The sequence below is a fragment of the Formica exsecta genome, unplaced genomic scaffold (genome assembly GCF_003651465.1).
Source record: "Formica exsecta isolate Colony F162 unplaced genomic scaffold, ASM365146v1 scaffold226, whole genome shotgun sequence".
Classification (NCBI taxonomy): domain Eukaryota; kingdom Metazoa; phylum Arthropoda; class Insecta; order Hymenoptera; family Formicidae; genus Formica; species Formica exsecta.
In genome coordinates this window covers 374,823-387,829 of record NW_021849556.1, presented here as the reverse complement: position 1 = coordinate 387,829, position 13,007 = coordinate 374,823, and the positions used below count along the sequence as shown (strand labels likewise).

The window sequence follows — 13,007 nt, the reverse complement described above, 5'->3', positions numbered from 1 at the left end:
AAGAGAAATGGAAACTAAACAATTTTTAAACTAAACAATGAAATGATATTTCGATTGGTAGAGCAGATAAATCAAATCTTATTCTCTTCATTTCTTCTTTTAAAATTTTATTTTTTATTTTATTTTAAACCTGTAAGAAACTTTAATATGGATTATCAAATATTTTTGAAAAATTATAACAAGTATTTAATCAAATTTGAGCAAAGATCAAATCTTCATTCAAAGAGCTGAAAAAAGATTGTTTTATTTTCAGGACACTCTGTACTGCTGCACAGCATCCTGCGCTTTCAAATTGTCGCGACAATATATTTCCTTGTACGACCACCGAGTTTCTGAGAAGAAGGAAAGAAAATTTCTCACGTGGTTTTCCGATCGACATGCAGAACTTGTTTACTGGTCAAGGTTTGTTTCATTTTTTTATTTAATATTGACTTGTGCACTTGACTGCAGGCGCGTTGAAAATCTCGTCACGTCGCGCTAAGTATCGCGAATTGAAACTATAAAACATCGGGTTCGGTAGATTTGAAAAATATTCGAAGATCGATCGACGAGTACGTGCATGACTATAGATGGCTTTAAAATCACGTTACGATCGTATGCTACTTCGTGACGCATTGGAAATAGTTTTCGCAGAAAGTTCACTGCAAGTTGAGTTTGATTCTGTGTGCATGACCTTTTAACGCGGAAAACGAGGAAGACAAAGAGAGAAAGAGAGGGAGGGAGGAAGAGAAAGGTGAATTTCCATGTCGAGTTGGTTGGCGCTTCCGATCACACAGTCTGGCAATATGCACGCGCAGTATTAAAGTTACACAGTCATCTCAGGATCCGTGATGTACACGTTCAACAGACACGACTGAATTGAATGCATGAAAATAAGTATCCTGAAACTAGTTTTGCGCAGTCGCTATTTAAAGCTGTTTCCTACGGAAAATTTTAACATTACTCTCGACAACTACCGACACTATTACACAGTTACCAATAATTTGATAACGTGAAATTTTTATAAAGGAACTTTACCTCAAAATTACGTAACGACATATACATATACCATTTTAGAAACGTTTATATTATGAATTCTCCCAGAGAGATACGATCGCATAGTTAATTGGAAGTCGTGGCTTGAAACCACTACAAATGAGAAATTCTATCGTTGTATGTGTTATATATTGAAAAGATCGAAACCACACACACACACACACACACACACACACACACACACGCACACGCACGCATACGCACACGCACACGCACACACACATCGCTATATTTGAAATATGCTTAGCGAAAATCGGTTTATTCATTTCTTTGAAAGTTGTTTGACGCTTTGAAAACGCTAGATAAAACGCATCCGCGTAATGGAGGGAATTATATCTACAGCGAAACAGAGGAAGCTACGGACACAGAAAGAACAATACAAGCGAACTATCGCCGCTGCTACTGTATTCGATTATCCTTTTCAATGGTCTTTGCCGCTTTTAAGGTCTCTTACAGCGCAATCACTTCCAAATTGCCGAGAATACCGTTGCGATAACTCGTAAATGTGCAATATGGCGAGAAATCGGAGCACGTATTGTTGTGCTACTTCCCAAAGGGAGCGGAGGGAAAGTTGGAAATTTCGGCATCTTCGTCGAGGATCGAAGAGCCGATTGCCAAAGTTTCCCTCGGAGATAATCCGAGAGGTCAGAGAAGATAACGTTTTAGCGAGAGAAATTATGCGTACGCATACGCGGTATCGACAGCAAACGGCTATTGATAAACACTATCCGTCGTCTCAAAGTAACTTTGGATGCATCAGTTATACAAACTATCATTATACGAAATATTATAGCTCTCTTCTGATGAGTTATGCGATATTGCAAGCATAAAGTTAAAATATACGATAAACGGGAAAATATTAATTTCAGCACGCGCACTGTATTTCACACACAGATGAATATTAAATACGGTATCTTTTTTTTCTTATAATAGGAAATACTGAAACCGAATTATCATATTACATTATAGATAAATTTACACGTTTACTGTGCACGATATATATATTTTGTATAAAGACACTATTTTATCAAGAAATATGACAATAATTTTTTATATTTTATTTTATTGTTTTTAATTTTTTAATTTATTTTATTTTAATCTTTTTCGTATTTTTTGCTGGAATATATCACGCATAATTATTTAAATATAATTGAGCAGAAACTAAGAGAATTATACGTTATCAGTTAAATTAAAGTTACGAGCGAATCGGCTAGAGAGAATAATTTTCTTATCTATGACAATAAATATTTATTAATTACCGCACCTTGCGCCGAGATGGAGGCTCTTTGCTGGGCGGCCGCGATGGCCATCGCGTTGAGACCGCTACTTCCGGGCGCGGCGTAAACGTCGTAGGCAGACGCTCGTCTCGGCAGCTGGACCGGAAGTCCTAGGCCGGTGTCGGGATGTGTCGGCTGCACACCACCGCCGGCCATCGCGGCCGCCGTCTTAATTTCATCGTCGTAGGATCTCTGCCTGGTCACCCGAGATTTACGACGAATCGTACCTCCTCCGCGACGAGCGCGTCGCCGACGCTCCTCCTCGTCGTCCAGATCGCCGCCTTCCTGCTCGATCGCTTTATCAATAAAATTAAATAAATGTTACCCAAGCAGTTGGAACGAAAAATTCAAAAATTTATTTCAACTTTGAATCATATCTTTCAATTGATTGCAATTGATTCAATTGATTTTTTATTATCTATTAAAAAATATTTTATAACTCCGGCTATCACTACAAATTTCAAATTAGTTTGTGTTAATTTACTTCTTTATACATGCTGGAAATCACAAAAACCAACTAAAGATTCAATTTTGAAGTCATATCCGTAAAAACAATATGTCAAACTGTCGATCTGTCAAAATTGTCAAACTAAAAAAAAGCAAATCAAAGATTTGAGATTATATGTTTATTATTATATTAGTATTTATTATTACATTAAATACAGATTTATTTTTCTCCATTTTAAGAAAGCAAAATTACGTTCTCTTTACTGATATTTTTTCTTGATTATATCGTCAGTATCCGATCATTATGCGAAACGTGACATCTATGTTGCGATATGCGGAGAAACAATAGATATCTTATACAAACTAATAAAACGATCCTTACCGCTCGTCTGAGCCGGCATGACGACCCTCTGAGGGCTGGTCGCTCTCCCTCTGTCGGAGGCCTGATGGCGATCCGGTGAGCCACCCCTTGACTTGCTTTTCCGGTCCAGGTCGCGCTCCCATCTGAGCTCCTCTCTCTGGCGCTCCCCTGCAACCTTTCGAAACTACAACATTACGACACCAGAGATTAGGGCTCGATGCGGGAAACGTCACCACACGTAGGGCAGGGAGAAAGTCACAGCATCTCCAACAACACGGCAAGGGAAGGCGGGCGAGAGATGCAAATACAAGATTAGGTAGCATAGTTCGACACCTAAAAGCTGATGGGTTATATCAATGCACAAAGATTAGCTCTGGAATTTTATGATTGTTCAGATGATTGAATGAAGCTTCGTGACTGTATTTGACAGAATCGATTTGTTCGAATAAAGCTATTAAATGAGAATCTCTAAAAAGTCGATACGCAACGAGTTACTAAATACTACGAAAGCTGGAAAGTTCATTCTGCTCTATCTATAAATCAATCTATCTCTACTTTATTTGAAATTAAATCAAGACTCGTTTTATCAATGTTATCGATATGCCATATCCGAGAAGATTGAAAAAATGCTGAACGATAAAATTAAACATGAAATTACTCGATGCGCAAGTTTCTACTTGTCTTTAAAAATGTGTATCATTTGTGACGACAGATTATTTCTATAAATGAAACGAGTTATTGTATCACATACTTTAATGTGACGTGGGTCGATTCTACGGGGCTGAAATAAACCTTGTGCCGTCTGCAAACTGCAACAAAGACTTTTCGCCCGACAATACCGAAGCCGGTGAACTGCTCTCTTTAGCAATGAAAATTAATAGCGTCTCCCCCCCCCCCCCCTCACAACGCTTGCGGGTAACAAGAGGAGGAAGACCGCGGAGGAAACATCGTAGCCGAGAGAGCCCACAATATTAATGAAATAGCCACGTCCGAAAATTAACTTCATCCGGGTTTCGTCACGCGATCCTGTCGCGCGGCATAATTACAAGTCGGCAGCAATTAAAGCGAGAAGGACGAGACGAGAATGCGTTTAAGCATTAAGAGGTCCATTAAGCTCGGAATCCGTAGGAGGAGCCATGGTGGTCGGGGCACATCTTTCTCGCACATGACTAGTCATGGTGTTGCTTATTTACTACCCACCGGGTAGATTTGTCACTGGCTCGATCCCGCTCTTACAAGCATCTGTCGCGCGCATAAATATAATCCATTGATGCAATGCGCGAGCGTGCGACGGGGAAATATCATTTTAACACGACGAAAAGATACTAGCTCCTCTCCCGCACCTCGCGATAATCTTACCTCGAGTGAAACCACGTTGCAACCGTACCTCGTAACTGCACGGGCGCATTCGACAATGTCTAAACTGGGTCGCCGTATACGATGCGATGTAACATGCATGCCACATATGTACGTACATATATCGGCGACTTTCGGAGCGTGAGACGTGCGCGACGCCGGAGATGCATCGGATACTATGCATCACTTTGGATGCTCAGTCAGTGGTAAATTATCCAATAGGCGTAGGCTAACAAATATGCCTAAGCACATGTAGGCAGCTCAGAAAACTAGTACCGTTATGTAGGACATCTCGGAGGCGTAAACGCAAATGCCAAATGCAATTTTAAGCATTTTTGTTTATGCGCATTTGCGTTTATAATTGTTGAACATTGAAAAATCTTACAGCAACTAGGTCGGAATTAATGAACAAAGAAAAATTTGATCTCCGAGTCGCATTAGCATTTATGTAAAGAACTTTTTTGAAGAATTAATTAAATAGTAATAACGTATAAATTTAAGATAAAATAACATAAAAGAATACAACGTCTTTTTTCAATCGAATATTAATAGATATACCGTGTATATAGTGAAGTTATCTAGATAATCATTTAAATGAAGCAACTGCATTATCTCATCTTTATCTAGATATTAATAGGATGTATTATCTACATCTTTATCTTAGATGGAAAAATGCGCCATCTATCTTAAATTATCTTAGACAATGGCTGCATTCAGCAGAACTCAGCCCTTAGTAACCACTTTATGATTCTTTAATATGATTGGTTCTTACATTTAGATCCAACAGAGAACCAAAGATAAGATCCAATCATATTAAAGAATCACTAAGCACTATACTCAGTGTGAAACTGTAAAGAATAGATCTAAAATGTGTTGCGTCATACTGTCTTGTGCGCGTGTGGTATTTTCTATTATTTTCACTGCCGAATGTGATTTTTGCAGTTTTGTGCGATTTCTCTATTAATAATACCATAGCGGAAGAATGATGGAAAAGTATTTAATAAAAAAGTCTATATGTAAATATATATTATTTCAATTGTTATAGTTTTTCTTTAATTATTTTTTTTTAAGCAATGTTATCTTAATATCATCTAGATAAAATGCTTTATATTTTCATCTATTATCTAGATAAACTTGAAATAAATCATCTTCATCTTATCTAAGATAAAATTTTATATGTCTTATCTTATTTTTATTTAGATGATTTCAATATTATCTATGCAAAACACTGCATATATAGAATATATAGAAATTATAAATACAAACATATAAATGACATTTATAATTTATGCGGTAATCAGATTAATCTGTGGAACCGGATTTTAGTCACATAATAATTTTGGCATTTCTTTGTAGTTCTGGTAATTATTTTTGCGTCATCCCTTAACGTCGCGATTACATTTCATCCATCATGCGGCCGCTGTAGCTCGCGAGAAAACCGGCAACCGTGACGTGCGAATGGCATCGAAGTGGATTGAATCTCTAGATGGAAAAAGCGTCAACGGCAATTATCGCAAGGAAGATAAACGCATCGCATCGTTCCTCAGTAAACGAGACGTATCGCGGGAGAATGACGTGCGTGCGAAAGCGAGCAATAAACTCCAATATTAGCGTTCGTCCCATCGTAAATACGAGACATCACCTCTCGGCTTTGCATACGCCTACGCGTGCGTGAATACTCATAGGACATATTTCATTACGTCAGCACATTCCTGACAAAGCGGAGTTACGATCCCGAATCCGCCACCTCGTGTCTTTTGCATCGAACGTCGAATTTGACACGCGAATGAAATTGAATTGCGAATGCAACACGCTGGAAATACTTCATGTTGGTCATCGAAAGGAATTAGATGTTAATTCATAGGTATTGTATAAAAAAATTTAATAACCTGATTGACACATCTCGAGTGAATGGGATGTAACGAGATAATACAGATTGATTATACTGATCGAGACAAAATGAGATCTTTTTTTGCTTTAAGTGTTAGCAAGTCATTTCTGGTAGATTTTTTAGCCTTGATTACGAATCTGGCCATAAAAATGGCCAAAATGTATTGTGTCAAATTTTTTAGAGAACTTCAGTCAAAGTTGCTAAAATAGGCATTTTTGATACTTTTGCGTGAGTTATATCTTTCGATAGGGACATGCTCCAGAAAGCAGTGACAGCTCAAAATAAAGCTCAAAACTTATATTTTATGATAAAAATGCTAAAAGTCCCAGGCAGAAAAGGGTTTTCCTGAAAAAAAGTAGTCAAAACATAAAAAACATCATTTATCGCAGTGTCCCCCAATCATTCGTCTCCAATTGTCCGTTACTAAAATACTAGTGCCAAAAACTACTCTAATTTTGTTCTTAAGTGATAGCTATCACAAAAACCTACACTTAAAACATACTCATTTCCATGATTTGAATAGTTTTTCAAAAATTTGGGTCCGTCACTTTGGATCCTCCATTTCTAATTTTGAAATTTTAACATATGATTCGTGATGAGTGATAAGATAAATGTATACATACATTAGAATGATTTTTTTAAATTTTAGTAACAAACTATTGGAAAGACGATGCAATAGATGTTTCTTATGAGCGCATCCCCATCGAAAGATATAATTTACACAAAAGTATTAGAAACGCCCATTTTAGCAACTTTGACTAAGGTTTTCTCGAAAACTTGACGTGATACGCCATTTTTACAGCCAGATTCGTAATCAGCGCTAAAAAATCTACTCGAAATGACTTGATAGAACTTAAGGGCAATTTTGGTGTCGAACAATGTTATTAATAAAAATATTTCAATTTAATTTCATTGTCCAAAAAGAATTATTTTGAAAATATAACAACCATTTAACAAAAAAACACGCCACATTGGACCTCTGTTGAATTTCAAAAATATTGTATATTACAATGGACGAATTTATTAAACAAAAAATGAAAGCCAAAATATGCAAAAATAGAAACATGAATTTTAATGTAAACGCGGCGTGCAAGAAGTGCGATCTTTTATAACAGTTACAAGCTTTTAATTTTTCCGCGTAATGAGCAGTTTTATCTGTGATATACAACCTCGTAAAATTTTTCAACCTCGTCGTTTTTATGATCTTATTCCTGCCAATGTGCAGAAGCACGCCCTCATTTCAATTTTACTCAATTTTCTTTCGTTTCCGTTCGCGCAAGCACGGATCCGATTATTCTGTCAAGTGATAAAACCGGTTGTCGATAAATTTTACCGGTACCATACAAAGTTGTCGACTCGCAACAACGTAAGTTTCACATCAGCCTTAGAGCTATATGACAGTCAATAACCGAAGCTTCGATAAATTCAAGGATAGCAACTTACGTAAATGTCAAGCATTTACAAACATCAAGCAATTTGCAGAACGCGGTATACAGAAAACACGTAACGTATAACAAATTTCCTTAAGCAAAATGTAAAAATTGGCAGCGTTACCTTATGTTTATCCCTTACAAAAAAAAAAAATGTTGCTATTTTCTACGACTATATTTATATAATCGCGATTACTTTTTTACTACACGAATTTAAAAGTATGATAATGGCTCTTTAGGCTGTATTTTAAGAAAATAAAACGCATATACGATTTTTATTACGATGCATTTCCATCCGACTTTTACGTAATTCGGATTTACGATCACCACGCGGTAATTACATGCCCGATAATTGTCTGTCTGAGTATCGGGTCATGAGAAGTCTAGCTGCACACACGTGCATTCGTTCCCGACGCGTGTGTGTTTGCGGGCACTCAGTTTGCGAGACAAGTGCACTGCGGGATCTGCGTGCAATGAGATCTCGTCGAGAGTAGTCGAACTCCGCGTCGAGTCCGACATCAGTTAAAGTCGCACGTGACGAGAACAATAATCGATTTGATCATCCAAATAACTTATGATTTTCGCAAAAATTACCATATATTATCTTGGTATAAAAGACATGATAAAAATGAATCCGTTAGTTTTGCGTTCGTTATGTAATTTTATCGAGAGCGACTTTATATTCCACATTATAGAAATATATTCTTACAAGTTTTAATACAATTATTTGATTAAATATATACACTTTAAAATATTTAATTTTTAAAATATATGTTTATTAAAATTATTTTAAATATTTTAAAAAGTAAATATTGCGTCTTAATTAGAAGTTAATACAGAATATGATTGAAATAAATTACGATTTTTCACACAATATATTTATTCAAAATAATATTGTCGGGATTGAAATATTGTATAATGAAATTTGAACTATTGCGTAATCAATGATGTTTTGAAAATCCGAAGAAGAGCAAAACTGAAATAGTCACATTCTATAGAAATCAAGCGATCGACGTCACAATCTGAATAAAATAATTCGAGATATTTCTTGTGTGCAGGGCGACCTATACTTGCATGTGGCTTTGTTTGCAGTGGCTTGCAGGAATCTCAATGAGTAGCATAAAGTATGTATTTGAAATAATAGCAAAGTGTGGTTTATAAAGCGTTTAAGCGGACACTCAAAGCATGTTATACAGTGACTCGTTTCGCAGCGGTATTTTAGCAACTCTCTAATTTCAATCATGATTACACGGACGTTTTCGCGTATATAGGGATGCTGAATTATGCATCTCGTTGGGAAAGGGAATCTCGTGCGATGGTAAATCGTGAATAACACAGAAAGCCAGTCAAACGACACGGTGCGCACGTAAAGCGTGGCTTTCCTCTCAATTTTGAAAATATTCTCAACTCTTTATTGCAAAAAGATAAAGTCGTGTTAAATATATTATTTTTTTTAAATGAGAAAAAAATCGCATCTAGATTAAAAATATTAAAATTTTGTAAGTTAAAAAAATAATTAAATGTTGATTATTAAAGTACGAAATGTGATCGTCCCATCGCCGGGATTTCATTTATTAACACGTTTTTTATATATATTATCTCATAAATATGTCATCGAAACTGTGGGTCATCAGAGCAATTATGCATTTACTCTCGTGTTATTAGATAAAGCAATCAAAAAGATCAGGGTTATTCTGAGATAATTATGCTATTTGCGTTATCCAACTCTCGTTTAATCATTCAAATTAGGAAAGCATAGATTTCATCGCGAATTAAGTTTTCGCTTACCTTCTCCAGTTCCTTGAGACTGGCCGGCGAAACGTCGGAATGCCTTCGAATTTCCGGGCTCCGCGGCGGAGCCAATCCTGTTCCGAGTGCGCCAATTTGACTTCCGGTGGGTCCAAGTCGGGCATCGCTATGCCTCCTTTGAAGAGCTTCCAGAATCGGCACATCCAGCAACGAATCCGTGGATTCCTGTGTCACTATCGGCTGGTCCCTCGAGGCGATCTTTCGGCGGCAAACACTACATCGCCAGGAAGACTATAACATTTTCCGAAAAGGCAATTTCTTACTCATCAATGCATATAGATATTTATTACTGGCGAAAAGCTTGCGTTTAATACTAACATGAAATTATTCTTTTCTCTTTGGAGCTGTCGAATCAGTTGATTTTGTTATTTGTCAATATAAATTTAAAACACACACACATATATGCAGACGGATTTAATAACATTTTTCTTAAATTACGAGCCAAATTAATGATGTAACTTTATGAAATTAAAGCAAGAATGTGAAAAGCACAATAGGCGATTTAAAACACAAATATTTGATTTGGATTAATCGATATTATAACGAAAACAATTTTTATATACTCGCAGTTTCCAAAAAATATTTTGTTGGAAATCTAGAAAGAGAGGACACGTACCCCCCCTCCCTCCCCCCATACACACACACACATATAGACATTTTCTTTATCTAAACTTAGTTTGTATTATTTTTACTTTGACAAACAACAATATATTATGAATGCAAAAAAATAGGAGAATTATGAAAACTAATTTAAATTTTTTATTGTAGATGTTGCTATCTTTTTTCTCTTCAAATACTAGGTAAACTGCAATGTTTGCATAATCAGATTTCATACGACCTGCTTTTTATATAATACATATTTATAATAGTGAAATTCATGCACGGTTCATAAAAGCAAAGTTATTCTCTTTTTCCGCGTGCTCGGAGCATGAAAAATAGAGAATGGAGAGAACGAATGCAAATCTTGAAACTTATTAAAGTGCACACATTTCCATCATATTCACATGCGATGACTTTTCTCGCAATTCTATAGCGCAACGTTCCGTTTTATCAAAAATATATAGAATAACGCACATATATTTTTCAACGAATTTAGGTGAGAGCGCAGATATATCGCATATTAGGAATGAATAGAGACACGGAATGAATAGACTCTTGGAATGATTGCGAACATTCTAGCAAATTTGGGTTACCCGCAGGAATGTTATGCAATGGCATACCATATGTTATAATAAGCGCAAGATTAAATATCGTACGATCGGTCGCGCGCGTTTATCAAATTTATCAATTACGCGCGTTATTAGAATTAATGCGCGATCAACATCGCGCGTTCACTCGGCGAGCGAAAGAAAGGACAAATAATCGCGGCATTTCTCAATTAATCTTTGGCGCGATTAAATGAAATCGTGTAAAACGCAAATAAACTTTTTCGTTACATTTCCGCTCGTTTTCCATAACAGGGTGTCTACTTCCTAGAAAAACATGGAATAGCTAGAATTCTCAGGGATTTTTTTTTGTACCTGGAAAAATCAGGGAATTCTCATGGAATTTTATTGAGACTCGGAATTTTTTAAAAAATTCTTTCTGTTAATTTTGCTTTCATATTGCAAACAGTCGGCAAACCAACTGAATTATGTGTTTAAAATATATTGTAAATATATATCTACCTCTGTTTATATATTCAATATCTTAACAAAACAGTACATATTCTTTATTATAATTTTTAGTTATAAAAATTTTATAAAAAAGTGAAAAATTTATGCAAGTAAAAAATGCTATTATATCTTACAAAACTCATTTAGTTTTTTTCAGTACATTTACAAAAATCTAGCACTTGAAATTTAAGAAGCTCTATGTTTTTTCTTCGTATCAGTGAAAAATGTTAGAAAACGCATGCAATAAAAGATTTTATTTTGAGAAAGTTGCACCAAAAAAATCTTTAAAATATTATCTTTATCTGGAATTTTGAACAAAAACACCTGGAAGATCAGGGAATCTTCTTACAAGATTTGAGTAGACACCCTGGATAATTTAGCCGTTCATTTTAGGTTCTTTTTGCTTCCTCTCTTGTCAACATTTGTAGATTTAATTATTGATAAATAATAGAGAAGCTTATAATTTTTTCAGCGGTTTCAAAAAAATCCTAAATAGTCGAAAAATTGGAATGTTATTGTTAATAATTTTTTACGGTAATTTCCTGCGTTTGTTACGTTGATCTATCAGAACGTTAAATAGAAAGTTTACTTTACTTGACATTATTTTTGCTTTGAAATGCAAGATTCTTCGCTCCGATTGGTCCATCGGACGCGAAAATAGCGTCAAACTCTGACACCCTGAAATAACAACAAAATCCAACGGGGGATACGGCGGGAGTGAAAATTAGCAAGCAACGGAAGTGAACGTAATTTACATGAGGTGAAGTTAGGCCCAGTATTAAGAAACTTCCATTTACTCCGTATTACCATGAGTCTCCGGCTTTTCTTGTCACTATCGGCTGACAATTAACTCTCCCTTTCGCGTTCGCGCTTCGATAAATACGCAAATAGAGGGATTTTCGTTTCTAATACATTTCTATGGGAACTTCTTTAATAAGTCGAATCACACGTATACAATGTATTTATTGTTCTTACAACATTTCGTTTTCTAATTCGCGTATAATAATTACGAAGAATGCACGTGTGTTTGCGCGTATATATTCGTTCAGTATAGATGCGCTTTTATCATGGTTTCGTAATTACACAAAATATAATCGTGTGGCGAAAAATTTGAAGTACTCTTCAAAATACAAATAATGACATTAAAATAAAAATTGATTATTCTTGTTAATAAGTATAATGACGCATAAATGGAAATAATAGACATTAAATAGCAATGAAATATTGTGATTAATAATAACTTAATTTTGAAATTAAATTTTCACGTTTGATTCGGCCCTGCATTGTCCCTTTTTTTCGTTTAATCCAACAATCAATTTACGCCCAAACACCATCCAGTCTCGTTTTACAGCAATATTTACCGGTCGAAAACAATGAACAAACAGGTTAATTAGAAACGAAGGCGCGCAAACTTACTGGATCGTCAGAATTCGTTGTCGTTGAATACGAGGCGCAGTCCTCGCAGACCTTATGTTGACACTCGCAACAAGTTCGCGAGACTTCCTCGGGACCGAACGACTTCCGGCATACTCTGCAATCGTCCCCGCTGCTTGTCTTGCCGCTCGCTTCCGACTTTCTGGAACACCGGATCCGATAAACTTTGTTAAAGTGCAAGCTCTTATTCATCATGATTTTTCTGAGCACGTACTCCATTAGCAACATTATTGTCGAATATTGTGTGATCATATATAAGTATATAGATATATAAGTATATATAAATATAAATATAAATATGTATAAATATAT

General features: G+C 35.8%; 1 protein-coding gene across 3 annotated transcripts in view; it reads right to left on the bottom strand.

Moving 5' to 3' along the window:
* Positions 1–13,007, bottom strand: part of LOC115235552 (regulating synaptic membrane exocytosis protein 2-like) — a 194,709-nt gene that overhangs the window by 148,373 nt on the left and 33,329 nt on the right. For all 3 annotated transcript variants that reach the window (XR_003884047.1, XM_029807418.1, XM_029807417.1), the window contains exons 4-7: positions 12,678–12,837; positions 9,586–9,837; positions 3,142–3,304; positions 2,300–2,608 (exon numbers count right to left, since the gene is read on the bottom strand). Coding sequence is in view for 2 of the 3 variants with exons in the window: in XM_029807418.1 (XP_029663278.1) it covers positions 2,300–2,608; positions 3,142–3,304; positions 9,586–9,837; positions 12,678–12,837 (884 nt within the window). In the remaining variant the exon portion in view is untranslated. The remainder of the gene's footprint in view (positions 1–2,299; positions 2,609–3,141; positions 3,305–9,585; positions 9,838–12,677; positions 12,838–13,007) is intronic.